Source organism: Coregonus clupeaformis, chromosome 22 (genome assembly GCF_020615455.1).
Source record: "Coregonus clupeaformis isolate EN_2021a chromosome 22, ASM2061545v1, whole genome shotgun sequence".
In the NCBI taxonomy this organism is placed as follows: Eukaryota; Metazoa; Chordata; class Actinopteri; order Salmoniformes; family Salmonidae; genus Coregonus; species Coregonus clupeaformis.
In genome coordinates this window covers 1339810-1362412 of record NC_059213.1, presented here as the reverse complement: position 1 = coordinate 1362412, position 22603 = coordinate 1339810, and the positions used below count along the sequence as shown (strand labels likewise).

Sequence of the window (22603 nt, the reverse complement as noted above, 5' to 3'; positions counted from 1 at the left end):
CTTCTGTCATTACCATGTACCCGTTGGCTTCAGCACATACACTATGAACACAAAGTTAAAGGTAGACTCAGCGATATGGCGTAGGTGCCCAAAGTAAACAGCATAGTGGGTCCATTTCCGCAACAACTTTGAGCGCTCACGCACCTACCACGCTCTAACGGCGTGAAGCGAACCCGTGCGCATGCGCAGATACTGTGTGTGACAGTGTGGGAGCGAAGTCTTGCATCTCGCTCATCGCAATATCTACGGTGCTGCTCGTGGCAACGTCATATCGCTGAGTCTACCTTTAAGACATACAATGATCAAGATGGTAGCTCACAGCGAAGTCAGAGACGAAGCTCCACTGCTGCATGGGCTGGTTGTAGGTGGGCTCAGTCCTGACCAGGGCCAGGGTGAAGGTCAGGCCAGAGAGGTCAGCACACATCACCATGGACGACAGAGTGGTTCCTGGAAACACACAGTCAAACCTCTTTATAGTCTCATACATACATTTCTGTTGAGTGTTTCTTTCCTTTATGTATCTGTCAAGGGCATACATGAACACAACATCTTAAAACCGGTGTTGTACTGTAGACTGTAAGTTAAAAATGAACGCACCTTGTTGTAAGGTATACACATTTTCCGTTGTTGATTTTAGTTTGATTCTTACTGAAAAAGGGTAAGGTCATATTGACATTTGGTAGAACGACCCCTAAGACGGTTCCACTCTAATAGCGGTACAGGATCTGGGTCACAGTGCAACCTAATAGGAGAGAAAGCTATACAATCACCCTATCGGATGTGTGTTTGTGTGTAATACCTGGGTGGGACATGACAAACTGTCCCCTGAAGCGGGCCTCAGTCTTGAAGTTGACCACCAGACGTCCCTCCTCATTGATCCTCATGCTGGTGGGGTACATGGATCCTATCGGGAGACAGTTACATCAAACCAGGGTTATTGTCCACCTCTATCATTCACTGGGAAATAATGCACTGTCCATAGACGGCCTATAATGCGTTACCGTTTAAGGACATCATTTACTCTTATCCAGAGCAATTTACAGGAGCAATTAGGGGTAAGTGCCTTGCTCAAGGTTACATTTACATATTTTTCACCTAGTCAGCTCGGGGATTCAAACCAGCGACCTTTCTGTTACTGGCCCAATGCTCTTAACCGCTAGGCTACCTGCCGCTTGGTGTGACAATATTGGTGCTATCAAGAATGTAGCTCCCATCCAGAATTTGTATGGTAGTCACATGTTGACTTATGAGCGTAATGTATTAGGAAAGATATTAAATATGCCTACAGACAATTAATTATACAGGTATTAACTGAGTAATACACAGTGGTGTAATGTACTTAAGTAAAAATACTTTAAAGTACTGCTTAAGTCATTTTTTGGGGTATCTGTACTTTACTTTACTATTTATATTTTTGACAACTTTTACTTCACTACATTCCTAAATAAATTATGTACATTTTACTCCAAACATTTTCCCTGACACCCAAAAGAACTTGTTACATTTTGAATGCTTAGCAGGACAGGAAAATGGTTCAACTTATACATTAATCAAGAGATCATCCCTGGTCATCCCTACTGCCTCTGATCAGGCAGACGAAACACAAATGCTTCATTTGTAAATTATGTGTGCCCCTGGCTATCCATAAAAATAACATTGTGCAGTCTGGTTTGCTTAATATAAGGAATTTGAAAGGATTTATACTTTTACTTTTGATACTTAAGTATATTTTAGCAATTATATTTACTTTGGATACTTATGTATATTTAAAACCAAATACTTTTAGACTTTTACTCAAGTAGTATTTTACTGGGTGACTTTCACTTTTATTTGAGTCATTTTCTATTAAGATATCTTTACTTTTACTCAAGTATGACGATTAGGTACTTTTTCCACCACTGGTAATACAAGTCATCCACCTCACTGTAGCACTTAAAATAGCCAACAGAGGGCAGAATTGGCTGTACCTTGCAGTTCAGCCTCCGGCGGGCTGCCAATTCCGTCCTGCCACAAGATGGCGGTGTCGTACACAAAGGTGAGCTTGAGCTCTGACTGCAGGTCAAAGTGCTGCCATCCTCCCACGGCCACTGGAGAGTGGAAGACATAGGACACATACAGAGGCACGCGCAGAGTCACGTAGGACTGGACCAGGTTCAGCACCTAGAGGAAGTGCAACACAGAGATACATAGTCAGGGTCATCTTCAACTGTACCTGGATCAGCATATAGCACATTACAAAACAGAGGATAGGAACACTTTACATTTTTAAATGTTTAGTCATTTAGCAGACGCTCTTATCCAGAGCGACTTACAGTTAGTGAATACATTTTTTTTTAATACTGGCCCCCCGTGGGAATCGAACCCACAACCCTGGCGTTGCAAACGCCATGCTCTATCAACTGAGCTACATCCCTGCCGGCCATTCCCTCCCCTACCCTGGACGACGCTGGGCCAATTGTGCGCCGCCCACACTTTTGTGGTCCTCTGTAGCTCAACTGGTAGAGCCCGGCACTTGTAACGCCAAGGTAGTGGGTTCGATCCCCGGGACCACCCATACACAAAAATTTATGCACACATGACTGTAAGTCGCTTTGGATAAAAGCGTCTGCTAAATGGCATATTATTATTATTATTACTTCAGAGCATTCAAGCATGAAAGGTAACACAGAGGGAATTTAACGCAGAAGGAATTTAACGCAGAGGGAATTTAACGCAGAGAAAATTTAACAAAGAGGGAATTTAAGGCAGAGGGAATTTAACACAGAGGGAATTTAACACAGAGGGAATTTAACACAGAAGGAATTTCAAAATGTCTACTTTCAACTTGACAGATTACTGAAACAACAACAGCAAACTGAGTAATCGAGAGTTACACACAGACAACAGCCAGTGTGTGTGTGTGTGTGTGTGTGTGTGTGTTTGCATCAATGCATATATGTGTATGTCTCTCTCGCTCTCCAGTACCTGTCCGTCCGTCCCGATAGACCCTCCACAGGTGGTGAGCAGCTCAGACATGTCATAGTAACTATTAAACTCCCACAGACAAGCCTCCAGATTCAGGTTCCTGTAGAACCTCAGGCTGTTGGTGGAGCGCATGTCGGTGCTGTACTGGTAGGGCGACGTCTCGCCGATGATCTCAGGGTTCTTGGTGGCGTCGGTGATGAAGCCGTGGCCCGTCTGGATCTCGTTGAAGTCCAGCAGGTTGGAGCAGCGGTGGTTGCCCACACGCGTGCCGTCCGGAGACAGGGTCAGCTCGAAGTTGGACAGGGGCCGCGTAGAGATGACCGGTAACATGCCTGAAGAGAAGAGAGGTGTGAGAGAGAGATGGTTTCAATTAATCATCAATCAACTGCAACATTTATAGGTATTTTAATGACCTGGTAACTTTACACCTTTGACAATTGATCTTGAATCAGTTCTTTCTACCTCAGTCCTATTGTCATCGATTGTTAGCTAAACAATCAAACTGACTCTAGACCAGTAAGTAAGGACATGACAGAGCCTGTCACTCACCGTCCATGTGTGGCATGTTGACAGTGAGTTTGATGAGGTTGGGGAAGTCAGGGTCGTCAGGGCCGGTGTAGCGGATCTTAGCAGAGAAGGGCTCAGCTCCTACCGTGCCAGGGATACGTGGCTGACACAGACCTAAACAAACACATGGGACATATTATTGTCACTTCTGAAACACAATCATCCTTAAACTCTCCATCATAATGTAACTCTGTCCTAATAATGACATATAATAGATGTCATCAACAGTCTTGAAGGTTGATGTCAGTGAACTCTGACCCCCACCCCTCCCCATTCCCCCAGTCTCCACTCACCCTCCTCCTCGCTGACCACCATGATGGGACTGGACAGCTCCAGACCAGCATCCCCGTTCGCATTAAACGCCCGTGCAGCACACTGGACTCTCGACCCAGCCTGGAAGTAGATGGAGTCCAGGGTGATGGACTTAGTGTTGGTGAAGAAGGTGTTGGTGTCCACTTCTCTCATGGGCGAGGTGACCCCGTCCGGCCCGCTGGGGGCGCTAACTAGCCAGCGGTACTGGGTCAGGGTGTCGTTGATGCTCTCCGCCGTGCAGATGGAGCCCGTCTTGTCAAAGTCGTGGTATTTGGGGTTGCAGGCCTGCAGGTGATGGAGGAGCCACAGGTATGTCTGATTATTACAGTAGCCTTGTAAACTGCGCTCAACACATGAAGTGAAACAAGTTTACGAGGCTATATACACGGTATATCTGGAATATGTATTTGAGAATACACTCAAGAGAATACTCTTGTTATGCCAGTAAAAGGGTCTCAGGGTTCGGATTTAGTCAGAACTGGACACAGCCTTTCAATGGGAAACGGATTGATTTACCACTTAAACAACAGGTTTTGAAACTATGAAACACAAAGACCTTCAGTTTGAAGCATCAGCTTTTTGGACTGGATGAAAGTATGCCGATCTTGTCGCTAGCTTAGCTTTACGTGGTTAAACACCTGGTTATAAGGTGTGTGTGTGTGTGTCTAGGTGGTTGCATTCTGAATGTGTGTGTCTGGGCCCGGTGGCCACCACTCACCGTCACACAGACGATGGGGTAGCCAGTGGAGGGGTGAGGGCTGTCCCTGGCACGGGCCGTGTCATCGTACATTAGCAGGGACACCACTGTAGGCACAGCCGGGAAGGTGACGTCTGCCACGCTGTCCATCTCCTCGATGTACACAATCGCCTTACTCATCTGATGAAGGGGAGAGAGAGAGAGAGAGATTCAAAACACCATTCCACAGGTTTAGTACTCTTTATCGTGTTCTGCATTGTAAACTTGGATGTTTGAGAAGGTGGAGTTGATGTCTGCATATTACTTGACAAAAGTAAGACATTCAGTTTACTTTGTTAAACCGTTAATGGGCAGCATAAAATATCCATACATATCGAAGAACAGCAATTCTCCTCCTTAGAAAAGCATATTTGCCATACCAATGGAGGAAAGTGAAGTAAAGTGAGCATACACCTCTAGCATTATTTGTGTCAGGTTAGTGGTATGGTACAGTACATGTCTGGGATGCCACATAGCTGTGTTTGTAGGTCACACTGCTCTGTGGGTTGACTTGAGGGACATTCTCATAGCATGGTCTTTTTATAATTGCTGGTGATTCGGGTGTTGGGTCCGCTGACAGTGGCAGCTGCTGCCTGGCTATTTTAACATGGTGGAAAGTGTGTGTTCAAGTGTGTGTGCATGCCCTGAGACCTGGGGGCTGCTGAGGGTATTTATGTGGTGTGTGTGTGTGTGTTGTGTGTGTCTAGGTGGGTGATCTCGGTGGGTGTCAGCAGCATACCACCCTGCATCCCACTGCTGGCTTGCCTCTGAAGCTAAGCAGGGTTGGTCCTGATCAGTTCCTGGATGGGAGACCAGATGCTGCTGGAAGTGGTGTTGGAGGGCCAGTAGGAGGCACTCTTTCCTCTGATCTAAAATAAAGAATATCCCAATACCCCAGGGTAGTGACTGGGGACATTGCCCTGTGTAAGGTACTGTCTATCAGATGGGACGTTAAAAGGTGTCCAGACTGTCAGTGGTCACTAAAGATCCCATGGCACTCATCGTAAGAGTAGGGGTGTTAACCCCGGTGTCCTGGCTAAATTCCCAATCTGGCCCTCATATCATCATGGCCACCTAATCATCCCCTGCTTCCAATTGGCACATTCATCTCCCCTGTAACTATTCCCCAGGTCATTGCTGTAAATGACAATGTGTTCTCTGTCAACTTACCTGGTCAATTAAATACATCAAATCTGTGTGCGTGACACCATGCCCTCAGTCTTACCTGTGTCTCTGCGACCATGTACTCATCAGGCTTCATGTGGACGACAAAGGCTTCTCTCATCTCTCTCAGGCCGTCATACAGGATCTGCACCTCCACAACGTGTTCTGTCTCACCCTCCTTGAACTCCACATCTTGGGTGACACACAAAAGGTTAAACAAGAGCTTAATAAGGATCTCTATAAAAAAAAGTATCAAGTCATTTTTGGTGTGAATAGGTTATACACGACAATGCCAAACACAGTATGACAACGATGGCTGTATGGGGGCAATTCCACAGAAACAGAAAACAGAATAATGCTGAGTCTCAGATTTTTCACTTTAAAATGTATGTCAAACAAAAACCAATCATTGCAAAGTTAAACAAACCATACAACTCTCTGGACAAGACTACTTTTAACAATTTCCACTGAAAATTGTACAAAAACAAATTTACTTGAAGAACAGTGCCGATGCAAAGTTTGGTAACAGAATGACGGTATGAGCTGTTTCTTCAAGTAAATGTTTTTTTAGTTTTTTTTTGTTCAGTGGACATCGTTAAAAGTGGTCCTTGTGCATAGAGTTGTATGGTTTATTAAACTTTGCAATCATTGGTTTTTGTTTGACATCCATTTGAAAGCGTCAAATCTAAGTCTCAACATAATTCTGTTACTGTGGAATTGCCCATACCCTTCCTTCATATGGCTACTAGCATCCCACTTAGAATGAAGCAATGTTTTGGACAATCTAAGTGGGATGCTAGTGTGGATTTTGGAACATAGCCTACATTTCCTGTATGTCTACTCACCCTCCGACAGGGGGTTGTAGTCCTCTCCAGAGGTTAGGGTTAGTTATGTCTGTGTTATATGATTAAACTATGACTTATATGATAACTTAATGCTATAACTCACCCTCCGACAGGGGGTTGTAGTCCTCTCCAGAGGTGGCTGACCCGTCCTTGGTGTGGACCCTGACCAGGGAGACCTTGGAGGTGTCTCCTAGCCTCAGGATAGGGATCTTCACCACGGATGTCTCCCCCTGGACCTGGGGCTCCCGTACACTGTACTTTATCTCACTGAAACGGATGATAGGCTCTAAGGAGAGAGAGAATCAGGTTAGACCCCAGATACAAAACACAACATACTACTAACTATAACTGTCTAGAGACAGAGAGACTGAATAAAAGCATTAATAAAACAAGCAAACTGTCCTTTTATTTGTAACACTTTATTAAGCCAATTTTGGTGTAGCCCAATGTTAGCTGTGGTAGATATCTCCATGTTCCTTGGGTGATGCTTACTGTCTTTCTCGTCAGTAATGGTGACCACCGCCTCTTTCTGTTCCCCTATGGAGGCGCCGAAGGGTGACTTGCTCTTAGGTGTTCCCAGCACCAGACGGAACTCCTCATCCTCCTCATACAGGTTATCATCCAGCAGGTTCACCACACACTCCTTCTCACTCTCCCCTATAGGATAGACAGAGAGGGGGAACACGGAGTTAACACAGAGAAATATGAGGATATGGGGGGTTGGCATATAACAAGGGGGTGAGAGATGAAAGGGAGGATGCTGAAGATATGAAGGGGTGGAGGAGGGAAAGACAAGAGACGTGTGAAAGATGAAGAGATACAGTAGATGCTGGGAAGAAGGGATGACATCGAGAGAGAGAAGGGGTAGAGATAGGGAAGGAGGGAGAGAGAGAGAGGAGAACAGGGAGCGAGAGGGAGGGAGGAAGGGAGAGAGAGAAAGAGAAGGGATAGGGGGATTACGAGAGAGTGAGAGAGAGTGAGTGAGTGAGTGAGTGAGTGAGTGAGTGAGTGAGTGAGTGAGTGAGTGAGTGAGTGAGTGAGTGAGTGAGTGAGTGAGAGAGAGAGAGAGAGAGAGAGAGAGAGAGAGAGAGAGAGAGAGAGAGAGAGAGAGAGAGAGAGAGAGAGAGAGAGAGAGAGAGAGAGAGAGAGAGAGAGAGAGAGAGAGAGAGAGAGAGAGAGAGAGAGACTGAGGTTACCTGGGAGGAAGGTGATGAGTGACCCGTCCGTGTTGGGCCTCTCATCATAATCCATCATGACCTGGGCAGAGCCCTGGCGGGTGTAGCACCGCACCGTAGACCTGTGACTGATGTCTCCACTACGATACACTACAGCCTTCATCTCCCTGTCTGCCTCATCCACCTTATAGGCAGCATCCTTGAACTGAACCTTGGGCACTGGAATGATAAGTAGATTTGAATTAGGCTCTGAAGAGAACAGAATGCTACATATCAGTACTGTAGTTTTCTAGTAGCTCAATATTATTTTCATGGCTTCTGCATAGGGAGCATAGTTCAATGACTAAAATGTGCCTTATACAATCATCTCAAAGCTGCTTTTATATGGATAATAAAACACAATGAATTCATACAAAGAGAAAAGCTAAAACAGTGGTTATGTTAACGCTAAAACAGTGGTTATGTTAACGCTAAAACAGTGGTTATGTTAAAGTTAAAACATTGGTTATGTTAACGCTAAAACAGTGGTTATGTTAATGCTAAAACTGTGGTTATGTTAAAACTAAAACAGTGGTTATGTTAACGCTAAAACAGTGGTTATGTTAACGCTAAAACAGTGGTTATGTTAACGCTAAAACAGTGGTTATGTTAACGCTAAAACAGTGGTTATGTTGAAGTTAAAACAGTGGTTATATTAATGCTAAAACAGTGGTTATGTTAACGCTAAAACAGTGGTTATGTTAACGCTAAAACAGTGGTTATGTTAACGTTAAAACAGTGGTTATGTTAACGCTAAAACAGTGGTTATGTTAACATTAAAACAGTGGTTATGTTAAAGTTAAAACAGTGGTTATGTTAACGCTAAAACAGTGGTTATGTTAACGCTAAAACAGTGGTTATGTTAACGCTAAAACAGTGGTTATGTTAACGCTAAAACAGTGGTTATGTTAACGCTAAAACATGGTTATGTTAAAGCTAACACAGTGGTTATGTTAACATTAAAACAGTGGTTATGTTAAAGATAAAACAGTGGTTTTGTTAACGCTAAAGCAGTGATTATGTTAAAGCTAAAACAGTAGTTATGTTAACAGTAAAACAGTGGTTATGTTAACAGTAAAACAGTGTGTGAAAAAGTGTCTGAAAGAGAGTGTGTGTCTGTATAACTCACAGTCAGTAACAGTATCATTAATAGTGATGGTGGTCTTGCTGGGCTCTCCCAGCACAGCGTTCATGGGCATCCTCAGCACCAGGTCAAAGGTCTCTGGGCCCTCCAGCTCCGGCTGACCCAGGTCATCCAGGATGGTCACTCTGAACGTCTGCATGGTCACCCCGGGCGCAAAGTCCAGGTTACGGCTGATGCCCACGTAGTCTAGGCCGGCTGGCAGGGGGAGACGGGGAACATAGCAATAGAATTAGAACAGGGAGAGAGTCAGTGAGGGCATTGGAATAGTACCATAGCAGAGAAAGAGAAGACACCGGAATGTCTGAGAAATATTAAGAAGGATTGGGAATTCTGTGTAATTACACTGATAGACAGATTGGGAACAATGTGAAAACAGAGAGTGAGGGAATCCACGTTCTTCTTCTTACCTTCAGCAGAGACCGGGTCACTCTTCCTGGAGCGGACGGTCACTGTGGCGGTCTTGGAGAGGTCAGTGCCAGTCCTCCAGACCCTGACCTCCACGTAGCCTGAACTCTCATCCACCATGTACTCTAGTTCTCCGAAATACAGAGAGGGCTCTGTGGGTTAGAGGGAGAAAGATAGAGAGTGGGGGAGAAGGGGGAGAGAGGGGAGAGCGAGAGCGAGAGCGAGAGCGAGAGCGAGAGAGAGAGAGAGAGAGAGAGAGAGAGAGAGAGAGAGAGAGAGAGAGAGAGAGAGTCAGTATATCATCATCTGTACTGGTACCCCCTGTATATAGCCTCATTATTGTTATTTTATAGTGTTACTACATATATATTTTTTACTTTAGTTTATTTAGTAAATATTTTCTTAACTCTATTTTCTTAAAACCGCATTGGCTTGTAAGTAAGCATTTCACGGTAAGGTCTACACCTGTTGTATTCGGCGCATGTGACAAAAACAATTTGAATTGATTTGATTTGATATATCTTACTAATCTCTATGACAGATATGAACAGGGGCACCAAACACATTAAGTTACAACAATATGGTTTGATTAGGGATGTTTTTAGTGAAGCCATTGTGATGGGATAATACACTCTTCTGGTCTGAACTCTGCTTGTCAGACACAGTTGGTCCGGCTGACGGGGTCATGGTGGGGTCATCCCCTCTCTTTTCCTCTCTTTCCACTCTACCCCAGGAAGAGAGCTGTCACCCCCTCATCCCTTCCTCATCCTCCACTCATCCAGGCCAGACAGTGTCGTCTGAACTCAGTGCCAGAGGTCTACAGTGCACACCTGAAAAGCCAGGTACAAATGGAGGATAAGGGAAAGGGGGATGAGTTGGTGGGGTTGGGGGGAGAAGAGGGAGGGGATGTCCTCCTTGTCTGATGACAGTAGCACTGATAAGAGGGAGGAGACAGGGGAGGCAGCACAGACAGGATGATCTCTCTCCCTCTCTCTCTGAGTAGCAGTCTAGAGGGAAGGAATGCAGATCTTTGGAACACACAGCTCTCTACATTCTTTAAAAAAACCTGTTTTTGCTTTGTCATTATGGGGTATTGTGTGTAGATTGATGAGGGGAAAAAACCCAATTTAATCAATTTTAGAATAAGGCTGTAAAGTAACAAAATGTGGAAAAAGTCAAGGGGTCTGAATACTTTCCGAATGCACTGTATAGCTAGATAAAATAGTAAAAGTAAGACATGGAGAATAGGAAGTATGTACATATTTAACTGACTGTTAGGTGAAAAGGATTTTAAGATGTGGTCTAGAGGTCTTCCTAGACCAGGGCTTGCACTGCCACAGTCAGACAACCACCGCTGACCTAGTGAAACTTGGCTTACTCTCAATGCCTCTCAATCACCAGAGATACTGTTTAGTACCAGGGGTGGCTGGTGGGTGGTTAGGGGGAAGGAGGCATGGCAATCCCTAAAGGATCACTGAGAAGGAAGAACCAGACTAATAACAATGAAGCCTAATGCTGGCTGGGGTCCCAACCACAGGTTTACTCAGCCACGAAGATGGGTTTACACACACACACACACACACACACACACACACACACACACACACACACACACACACACACACACACACACACACACACACACACACACACACACACACACACACCATACCCACACACCATACCCACACACCATACCCACACACACACACACACACACACACACACACACACACACACACCATACCTACACACACACACACACAAAGATTGAACCCACGCTTTGGTGTCACTTTGGATTCCAGGACCCACCAAGAAGTTTGTGCCACAATGGAGGAATGAATCTTTACATTGAGAAGACTTCTCCTCTTGTCGCCTGGAGATCATGTCTGGGAATGCACGCTGATTACTTATACATAACGTTTCCATTGTACTCCAAATTACAGGGGAGGGAGTGGGGAGTGTAGCCTGTACTGTGAGTGTGTCTGTCATTAGAACAAATGAGTTAGTGAAATGAATGAGCTCTGAAGGGTGGGAGAGAGGAAGGAGAGGAGGAGGAGGAGGAGGAGGAGGAGGAGGAGGAGGAGGAGGAGGAGGAGGAGGAGGAGAGAAGTGCGAGAGGAGAAGTAGAGGAACGTCTCAGAGAGACAACTAAAGAGAGATAGATGACTCATTCAGTCAGATAGAGTGGATAGGGAGGACTGGAGTGGCCTCAGATTCAGAAAGTAAATCACTTGAACAATAAGGGGCAGTTTCCCAGACACAGCTTAAAGGCCCAGGGCACTCAAAAACGTGATTTCCTGTGTTTTAGATTTCCACACTATGTGGTTGGAATAATACTGTGAAAGAGCTAAGAGTTTTAGTTTGAAAAGACCGCCTGAAATTTCAGCCTGTTTTGGTGGGATGGAGTTTTGGCCTTCCATGGTGACATCACCATGCTGTAAATGAGTTAATAGACCAATAAGAAAGAGATTTCCAAACCTCTCTGCCAATAACTGCTAATTTTCAGTTTTCCGCTTCCCACTCAGACAGTCCTAGCAAAGTTCTTGCTTGAGAAATTACCCTTCGCTAAGAAGCTATTTTTGTGTATTTCTTTTCCATTTTAATTTAAAACAATCACAGTAAGGTAATTAATTATTACCCAGTAATGATTTGATATTGAGATAAAAACGGCTGTATTGGACCTTTAAGACTGGTCCCGGATTAACAATCATTATCAGTGGAAAATCTCCATTGAACGTGCTTCTTGGTTTACCTGTGTCCATGAAACAAACACATCTCCTTTTTCTCATCTAAAGCCTACGGGTGATATTTGATGTACATGCAAAGGAAAAGAGGTAACATTTAAGTCAATATGATATCCTAATATGTTTTTTGTTGTTGTTGTAAACAAACCATCAACCCCATCTCAGATAACAGCTACACAAATAAAACAAAAATGGAGGCTGAATGCCATCAAACAGGAGCCAGAGGAAAAACATGCCTGTCATTTGACATTCCTCTCCCACAAGTCCCTGTTTCCCCACCTGCCTCTTGGCCCCTGCAACACAAAGGGAAGCCCTCCGTTTTCCCCCAGCTCCACTGAACGGGGGAGTTGGAGGAGTGACTCAGAACAAAACACGTTCAGAGAGCTCTTTTATGTGTCGTGACAGAGGGTTGTCCAGTCCAGTGTAGTTTAGGCTGGAGTTGCTATTCTATTCTATTTTCTCTCTTCCCAGTTCTACCACCTGTTAGCGGTTATCGTGTTACTAGAAGTATGGGGTTGTAGAACAGATGGAGTGTGTAGTGAGGGGTAGAGCGAGGGGAGGGGGGAGGGGAAGGACAGGGCAAAGAGAGGGAAGTCAAGACAAACATGTGGGGAGGGGTGCTTTTGTCTTCTGTTGAGTGTGTTTGTGTGCCACTGCCTGCCTGTCTGTGTGTGTGAGGCTTTGGGGAATGGCGCCATCCATGAGTGGACTTGTATTGGAATAGATTACACATAGAGACCAGTGGGCACAGTAAAGAGGGGCATCACCCGGGCTGGAGGATCCCCAGCACCTGGCACTCTGAGTTATGGTGTTGATGGTGGCTGGAGGATCCCAGCACCTGGCACCCTGAGTTATGGTGTTGATGGTGGCTGGAGGATCCCAGCACCTGGCACCTTGAGTTATGGTGTTGATGGTGGCTGGAGGATCCCAGCACCTGGCACCTTGAGTTATGGTGTTGATGGTGGCTGGAGGATCCCCAGCACCTGGCACTCTGAGTTATGGTGTTGATGGTGGCTGGAGGATCCCAGCACCTGGCACCTTGAGTTATGGTGTTGATGGTGGCTGGAGGATCCCCAGCACCTGGCACTCTGAGTTATGGTGTTGATGGTGGCTGGAGAATCCCCAGCACCTGGCACCCTGAGTTATGGTGTTGATGGTTGCACTCTCCCCAAAGAGGCTTCACTAGGCTGGGTACAGTCCTACAGTACATACTCTCACAAGCCCTACTGTAGGTCCTATGTGGCTCAGTTGGTCAGCGCGTGGCTCTACCGATAACTTAGGACAGTATTAGCCATTGTTGCAGCAGGGAGTGTTTCTGTTGTTTTCATTCGATTATCAACGTCTTTTTTCTGTTGATAAACCAACATCTAACCACATCTTTCCTGCCTTTCCCCTCTTCTTTCATCTACTGTTTGGCACCAGCTCTCTCTCTTTCTCTCTTTCTCTCTTTCAGTCTCCTGTCTTTCCTCTTTACCTTAGTGCTTTTGGCATGGCTGCATCAATTATTCCTTTATTCTACCCCACTAACAGGAGAACAAAGAGAGAAGCAAAGTAATGCTTTTGGTACGTCTCTATCATCAGTGAAAAATCATTAACCTGTTATCAGTGGAATGGTGTTGTATCTATTTGCATGGCTGTTTTCAGCGAGTGTGTTTGATATTGGACAACTGCTGGGAGATCAAATGATAATAAATCAATGTGGATGAAAGGGTTTGGGTTGCTAAGGCATCACAGGTGCATACTGACACACAACACACAGCACAGACAGAAACTAACAGACAAAAAGCCAGAGACAAAGACACACACAAACACACACACCTGTACACTTGTAACTGGGCACATCAAAGTGTCTAAGGCAACAGTTAAGCCCCCATAACAAACAAAGAGGGAGTCGTATCATTAGGAGTGGCCAATAGGAAGTCCCAGGAAGTCTTATTATTAGGAGTGGCCAATAGGAAGTCCCAGGAAGTCGTATGATTATTATTGGCCCATAGGAAGTCTCAGGAAGTCATATCATTAGGAGTGGCCAATAGGAAGTCCCAGGAAGTCATATCATTAGGAGTGGCCCATAGGAAGTCCCAGGAAGTCTTATCATTAGGAGTGGCCAATAGGAAGTCCCAAGAAGTTGTATTATTAGGAGTGGCCCATAGGAAGTCCCAGGAGTCTTATCATTAGGAGTGGCCAATAGGAAGTCCCAGGAAGTCGTATTATTATTATTGGCCCATAGGAAGTCTCAGGAAGTCATATCATTAGGAGTGGCCAATAGGAAGTCCCAAGAAAAAGGAACCGCTTTGAAACACTTAATATGTCTATCTTTTCTATACTCAATACCCCTGCTCTGCACTCTTTTAAATAAAGGGTTCTTCTGCTGTGCCCATAGCATAACCCTTTTTGGTTCCAGGTAGAACCCGCTGTGGAAGGGTTCTACATGGAACCCAAAAGAGTTCTACCTGGAACCAAAATATTTTTTTAAAGGGTTATCCTATGGGAACAGCCGAAGAACCCTTTTAGGTTTTAGATCACACTTTTTTAAAGAGTGTACCTGCATTCACTGAACCCAAGAGATTGGGGGGTCGAATAGGAAGTAATTATGATACTGGTAGAGTTTCCTTTATAGTCAATATAGTAAAGGGTCAGGAAGCATTGAGTCTGTTGCCATTGACGAGTAGCATTCAAGTTTACTTGAACCTGTGTGTTGAACTATTTGAACTAGGGTTTCAAATTTCAAGTAGGGTTTCATGACAACAGGTGACTATAGCTGCCTCTACCCACCACCCACCATACGCCCAATAACCCCACTCACCGTCGTCGCTGTCGGCCAGGATGGTGACCTTGGCGCTGGGGAAGGTGGCTCCCACCTGGCCCCCCATGGGCATGCTGAGGGTCACGTTGAAGCTCTCTTCCTCCTCGTAGAGCGAGTCGTCGATGATGATGATGCGGCAGAGCTTCTCCCTCTGGTCCTTGTCGAAGCGCAACACGCTGGTGTGGTCCTCGGGACGCGTGATGTAGTCGCTGTAGGAGAGGACCGTGCTGGGGATGGTGCCCGTCGCACTGGCTGTTGGGAAAAGAAGTTCAGGGGTCAATGGTTAAGGGTCAATAGAAGAACGACAGGCAGTTGTGGGGGAAGGAGAGTTGTTTTATGTTACAATATATCTATATCTATATCTATGTGTATTTTATTAATGCTTTTTATCTTTGTAAAAACCCATGTATTTCAATGATGTATTTGAATGTCTTCACCTTGCTGGGTGTAGCAGACGACCATGAGTTCCTGGCTGAGGTCTCCAGAACGGCGAACAGGCACCAGCAGTTCCCCAATATCCTCCTCTATCTTATACTCTGCCTGGGGGATGAACACTGTGGACTCTGGAGAGGAAAGAGGGAGAAACCATAGAGTCAGGAATTAGAATAGTAATTGAACAGGATCTCTGTGGGAGAAACAGAGGATAGGCCATAGAGAACCAGAGAAGAAGAGTTTACAAGCCCAGGTGAGTCTGTACTTGTCTGATGCGTGCATATTTGCTGCTGCCATCAAATTGCCCAGCAATGGAACAATAAACATGATCTGATTCGGAATCTTAAATGAAGGATACCATTTTTTTTTTTATGTGTCAATCCATGTCAACTAATGTAGCCTTTCCAATTGACTTAGGCCTGTCTACTATTCATAAAGGATTTCATGTCGGAAGGCAAATCAAACAGATAATCCGCAGATAAGGCCGTTCATTCTTACCATCACCAGGGTCCACTATCTCCACAGTAGCTGTATCGGGGTACTCCAGCACGGCCATGACAGGCTCTGACAGCTGGATCTCAAAGGTCTCGCTGGTCTCAAACTCCTGGTCCGTGAAGATCTTCACCCTCCAGGTGGCCACTGTCTGGCCAGGGTTGAACTGGACCTGCTTCTGGGACTTTCCCCGGAAGTCCTTGTCCTTCTCCGCAGTGCCATCCTTGGTGGTGATGCCTGGGATGAGAGATCACAGGATACCAGGTGAGTGTTGAATTGAACTGAACAGAACCATATTGAACTGAACTAAATTGAACCTAATTTAATTTAATTGAAATTTAGCTGAGGTAAGCTGAGCTGAACTGAATTGAGTTGAATTGAATGTAATTGAACTGAATAGCTTTATAATAACGGCACGTAGCACTGTGTAGTGTGTAGGGCCTCAGAGGATGTGAGTTGACTGCAGGTTGACTGTGATTTAGAGACTGTAGTTGCCTGGTTAGCTCTCATTGTCAAGTCATTGACATGTCTGTCTTTGTTCATATTTGCCCACTACTGCATCATCAAAGACAACTGTAAATATAGGCGTGTACCCAATTAAATCCTGTGTGTTGGACGTAGCCAAACAGACAAACATGTTGACATTACCTGGTGACCTCTATGAGGAAGGGCTATCTGACCCATCAATCAAACTAGGTTTTTCATCAGCGAGACAGGAAATGGGTCATCAGTCAAACAGGAACACACACACTCACAGGACAGATTGATAACCAGGGGGTCTGTTTTATTCTTAATTGCTAGGTTTCTTCTAATGGCAGGGTAATAACAGATAAACACTCTCCATGAAGACCGTTAAAGGGCCAATCAGTCTTTTACACAATTACAGTTTAATAGGTCCTGCTTTCTGAATAGTCTCGTCGCTGACATTTCTCATTTTTCTAAGTACCCCTAGTCAGAGTTGATGGTGGTGGGTGATTGAAATGTGATATGAAATATTTACACCCCAATAGGGATAAAATGGTGGCAATTTAAAACGACCTTTATCTGAATGACAAGCAGAGAAAAAATAGCAAGAAACAGTGAGAGAAATGTCCTAACTCAGATCTATCACTTGAGGGATGAACCAACGAAGTGCAAGCCAGTTCCAACAGGATCTACCATGGTACACTCTTAGAAAAAGGGTTCCAAAAAAGTTCTTCAGCTATCCCCATAGGAGAACCCTTTTGGGTTCCATGTAGAACCCTGAGGTTCTACATGGAACCCAAAAGGGTTCTACCTGGAACCAAAAGGGTTCTTCAAAGGGTTCTCCTGTGGGGACAGCCGAAGAACCCTTTATGGTTCTAGATAGCACCTTTTTTTCTAAGAGTGTATGCCATTGGCGTCGGCTAATGGGGATCCTAATAAATCAAAAATCTAATCAAAATACTATAGATCTGTTATAAATGCTGTTCAAGACTTTCTTACAATAGACATAGAACCTCCATGTCAGCCATATTGAGTGTACCCATGAGTATACTGTAAAATGACTTCGGTATGAGGAGCTTTGTACCAATTGTATTCATTCTATTTCTATGTTTAGAGGTAAATACTGTTAATAGGGCCCGATCCTAGTCATTCTATATCCATGCTCCCTTACAGAAAAACATGTGAAATCATGTCAAAACAATTTTTTTTGGAACACTTCACATCTCCCATTCTAGTCATTGTATTTCTAGGTCAAGAGGTAAATAATGCTATAGGGTCCATTCTAGTCATTATAAATCTATGTTTAGAGGTAAATACGGCTGGCTAAAGGATCCATTCTAGTCATTCTATATCAATGCTTAGAGTTAAATACTGATATAGGTCCCATTTTAGTCATTGTATTTCTATGTTTAGGTAAAGACTGCTGTAGATATGTGGTAAATACTGTGTAAGACTTCCAATACTCACTGACGAAGGATGTCTCTCCCAGGTATCCCCTGCGTCTCAGCGTCACCTCCAGGAACTTGGCGTCCTCATCCACCAGATAGTACTCCTTCTCCAGGCTGATCCACGACCAGTTGAGCCGGAATGGCTGCGGCTTCAGCTTGTTTCCACCTGGAAGACAAAAACAATCCCATTTTCAATTCACAGGAAATCCCAGTTGGAAACTGGTCATACAGCAATGGGGGAAACTATCCATTGTGGTAAATTTTGAAAAACCAATTGGGTGGCTAATTTGACATCCATTTTTGTAAACTCATTGAGCCCTATGACAAAAGACACAGACATTTTAAATTGGGAAGGGTAACTTGGTAAGTTAATGTCAGGGCTTACCCCCAAATCCCCCATCACAGGCCTCTCGAATGATGCCTTGTTTCTAATTTCCGCTCTCACTCCCTTGTTGCCTCTCTCTCTCTCTCTCTCTCTCTCTCTCTCTCTCTCTCTCTCTCTCTCTGCCCCATACTCTCCACTCTCAGTCAGTGCCAGGCTAGGGTCCTCACCCAGATACGTCCCTGGCTCCTTTGGCAGGGTTGCCTGCCCCTGGCCAGACTCTTACCTCCTTACCAGGCTCAGTGGGCCAGACACAGGGAATGGGCCAGACAGGTAAGAGAGGGGGAGACCAGTTTTTAATGGGTCACATGCTGACAGTGACTTAGATAGCTACTGTAAGTGGCGGGCTGCTCAAGGGAATCCCTGTAGCACTAACAAGCTGTGACGCGTCCTGATTTGGGGAAATGGGCTCATCATTAAAAAGAGTGACGATACTTTTTTTCTCTCTATCTCTGTCTGTTGCGCTCTGTCTGTCTCTCTTGCTCTCTGTCTGTCTGTCTGTCCCTCTCTCTCTCTCTCTCTCTCTCTCTCTCTCTCTCTCTCTGCTCTCTCTCTCTCTCTCTCTCTCTCTCTGTCTCTCTCTCTCTCTGTCTCTCTGTCACCTCTGACCCAGACCAGACAGTATTAGCAGAGGGGTTAAAGGTGAGGTGCAGAGAGAGGCTCCATTACTCTTGGTGACTCACTGACATGGCAGCCACAGCCGTATCCCTTTAAGCACCAGCCGTATCCCTTTAAAAACCTCTACAGGATCGGCGTCCCTATACCGGGACGGTTGCTGCTCAATATGCGATATGTGACTAGAATGGCGTTGTAAACAACAGCCAACTTTCCGGGACATAGACATGTCTTATATGGGCAGAAAGCTTAAATCCTTGTTAATCTAACTGCTGTGTCCAATTTACAGTAGCTATTACAGCTAAAAGATACCATGCTATTGTTTGAGGATAGTGCACAACAACAAAACACTTTTGTCACGGCAACTGGTTTGATAAATTCACCTCTGAAGGTAAATAATGTACTTACATTCAGTAATCTTGCTCTGATTTGTCATCCTGAGGGTCCCAGAGATAAAATGTAGCATAGTTTTGTTTGATAAAATCCATTTTTCTAATGTAGGAACTGGGTTCTACAGTTTGACCCCCTGCTGTCTCTGGCTCCACACCCCCCCTGGCCATCTAGATGTGTGAAGGTTAGTGTATTTTCTGTAGGGAAGCTAATGATCCATCATGTATGACATTCCTGGGAGTGTGTAAACTTAAATGTTTTATTACCATAGCATTTTTGTATGTTCTATATAGTTATGTACTTGAAAATGTATAGACTGACCAATTCGGAACATTTGGGAAAACTCCTGGCAGACTTGATACAAAATGTTGTGTAGTGATGTAATCCTTCACTGGATCAGTCTGAAACTTTGCTGCCATCTTGTGGACAAAATCTAAATTACACCTAGGTTCCTACATCAATGTCTGGCCTTTCTCTTACATTTTACATTTTAGTCATTTAGCAGACGCTCTTATCCAGAGCGACTTACAGGTGCAATTAGGGTTAAGTGCCTTGCTCAAGGGCACATCGTCAGATTTTTCACGTAGTCGGCTCGGGGATTAGAACCAGCGACCTTTCGGTTACTGGCACAACGCTCTTAACCACTAAGCTACCTGCCGCCCCTCTTGCATTTCAAAGATGATTCCTCTCCCAAAAAATAGAAAACGCATGTTTTGTTGTTTGTTTTATCTTTTACCAGATCTAATGTGTTATATTCTCCTACATTAATTTCACATTTCCACAAACTTCAAAGTGCTTCCTTTCAAATGATATCAAGAATATGCATATCCTTGCTTCAGGTCCTGAGCTATAGGCAGATAGATTTGGGTATGTCATTTTAGGCGAAAATTGAAAAAAAGGGTACGATCCTTAAGAGGTTGTTAATTAAGCACCAGCCGTATCCCTTTAAGCATCAGCCGTATCCCTTTAAGCGCCAGCAGCTCCTCTGAGGACAAGGGTCACTTCATGTCTACTTCATGTCTACAGGCTTAAAATAGCCCTTTTACTCCTTCGTGTTAAACCTTGGTATTGTGAAAGTAACTCACATTTGTGCGGGTGAAAAACAGAAAGATTAACTAATTAATTAAGACAATGTTCGAGTCTGTGACCCATGCACACGGAAACCTCTCATTGAGATTTGAGATTTGCACCTGGAGAGGACCCTCTGTAAAACCTCAGACACTTCAGACTTAAAGCGATTAAGACTTCATATCTAGGTCATTTTCACAGCTTGAAGTGTATCTACCTCATTAGGCCCCATGAAGAGAACAGTTGCCATAAAACACACATATGAACAAGACCTGGGTTCAAATACTATTCGAAATCATTTCATATTTTCAAATATATTGCCTGGTCTCGATTAAGCTTGCCTGACGCAATGAGACCAATAGAATAGTCCCAAAAGTACAACCCCCCCTCCTTAAGGTATTAAAGAAGATATCAAACAGTATTTGAACCCAGGTCTGAAGCTCGGAGTCACCTGGCACTGATCACCGTTGACTATACGCCGCCTCCTCTGCTCTTAATCCATACTATCTCATGACTCCTTTATCCTTCAAAAGAAAGTTGTCAACTCGCCGCTTGACACTGGCCGCTCTGGACAGACGGAGTTACTTACTTAGCCGGTGACTTTCTTAATGCTTAAATCTTAATCCCAAGCTTTTTTTTTATAACTGCAGCCAGACGTCCAAACGCCTTGGCTTATCCCCTCTCTGACAGGCCCTAGGAGGACCCTTGACCTTGTGTCTGATTGGCCAGAGCTCAGTGGGTTCAGAGGTCCGAGGAGGTTAGAGAGGTGGTGGTTGGTTTTGCACCGCTGGTCACACTGGCAGAAAGGCCTTATTAACCTGTTATTAACCTGACCCCTGAGTCTAACTCTGATCAGCCATGGAGGAAGTAGGTCAATGTCAAGAAAATACCCTTTTATATTAACCCTTTACTTCCTTTAGTGTAGCATCATGGTGGTTGTGGTCATAAGAACATCATTCTATTTCTATGGTTGTAGCGCCAGAGTTGAGGATTTGGTAGGTAGACTGGGAAAAGCCCCTGTGATATTAACCATTGATCTCCCTCTAGCAGAGGAGTGCTACTGCTAGCCTAGTAGCATGATGGTTACAAATCTATGGTGGTGGATTTGGTTAGGTCAATGTCAAGAAGTAAAACCCCTTGATATTATTAACCCTGTTGTGTCCTTCAGTGTTTTGAAAGGTGCTTTAAATTCAATGTATTATTATTATCATTATTATTATTATTATTATTATTACGTGTTATTATTTATCTCACTCTTGTAGCATGGTGGTTGCAGCTACAGTGTTGAGGATTTGGTAGCTCAATGCGGAGAAAATACCCTTTGGATATTAACCCCTACATAACAGACCACTAAGGAAAGGAAGAAGAGCCAATCCTCTGAGGGGTGACAGAGAACCTGTTAGAGGAGGCTAACTAAGGAAATAAACTCTCACTAGGCTTTATGGAGGACAACAGCATGGAGTATCTGGTTCATTCATGCAATGAGCCTGCATTGGGGTTGGTTTTGCCTGGCTGAGGGAGAAAGGAGCTGTGGGCTTTCTGCTATGTGACTGGGGAGAATGAAAACACTGGAGGGAGGAGATGGGGCCACTTCCTCAAACCCACATATCAACATGGCGCGCCGGGCCAGTACAGAGACACAACAGGGCCAAACCACACTCCGCCAAGCCTGGGTGTCAATGACGGTAGATTGAATTGAACTGATACCAACTAGTGGATTTTTCGGGGCATTGGTTAAATTGGATCGTTTCACTCTGTTGTTCACGTAAATCATACACACACACACACCAGAACCCGCCCCCCTCACACCCCAGCCCACCCCCAAGCTACAGTAGGTGCCACGGAGTCCCAGTTTGACACAGGAGCCCCTAGCACCTAACGGCGGCTAACCTTGACCATGCTCATGTTTCTGACAGCTCCGGCTAAAAATACAGGAAGCATTCATCATGTTTGTCTCTGCCTGCCCCTAATTCCACCACGCTTGATGAGTGTGCATAAGTGGCCAATTGATATACAAGATGAGCCAGCTAACTTCAAAAGAAGATTTGAGTGTTTGATTAAGTGTATTTTCGTTTAGCCTGAGGGAAATATCAAACACCTCTTGAGCATCTTTGAAATGTAAAATGGAAGTGCAGTGACTGTTGACTTTCGTCCGTCACAGTACTTATAACGAACAGTGCACATAAACCAAATGCTACATTTACAGTCACACCTTCAGTCCATCACATTAAGTATAATAATCACTTATCTAGGAAGAAACTTGTACCTGATTTATAAAACCTGTATACTTTTCTCCTCATATCTCCTCAAACCCACAGAATCTGAAGGAGTGTTTTTGTTCAGAACAGCAGCAAGTGTTCCTAGGCAGGCTGCCCAGTTTACGTGGAGCTCATATTGAGCTTAGTGAGCC

General features: G+C 44.6%; 1 protein-coding gene across 1 annotated transcript in view; it reads right to left on the bottom strand.

The window, feature by feature from the left end:
• Positions 1-22603, bottom strand: part of frem3 (Fras1 related extracellular matrix 3) — a 45853-nt gene that overhangs the window by 3788 nt on the left and 19462 nt on the right. The window contains exons 3-19 of the mRNA XM_041843268.2: positions 17758-17904; positions 15832-16062; positions 15339-15464; positions 14902-15153; positions 9354-9503; positions 8932-9141; positions 7785-7982; positions 7081-7245; positions 6692-6874; positions 5805-5935; positions 4562-4720; positions 3825-4128; positions 3514-3645; positions 2965-3296; positions 1968-2160; positions 800-904; positions 320-447 (exon numbers count right to left, since the gene is read on the bottom strand). Coding sequence (XP_041699202.2) covers positions 320-447; positions 800-904; positions 1968-2160; positions 2965-3296; positions 3514-3645; positions 3825-4128; positions 4562-4720; positions 5805-5935; positions 6692-6874; positions 7081-7245; positions 7785-7982; positions 8932-9141; positions 9354-9503; positions 14902-15153; positions 15339-15464; positions 15832-16062; positions 17758-17904 — 3146 coding nt within the window. The remainder of the gene's footprint in view (positions 1-319; positions 448-799; positions 905-1967; positions 2161-2964; positions 3297-3513; positions 3646-3824; positions 4129-4561; positions 4721-5804; positions 5936-6691; positions 6875-7080; positions 7246-7784; positions 7983-8931; positions 9142-9353; positions 9504-14901; positions 15154-15338; positions 15465-15831; positions 16063-17757; positions 17905-22603) is intronic.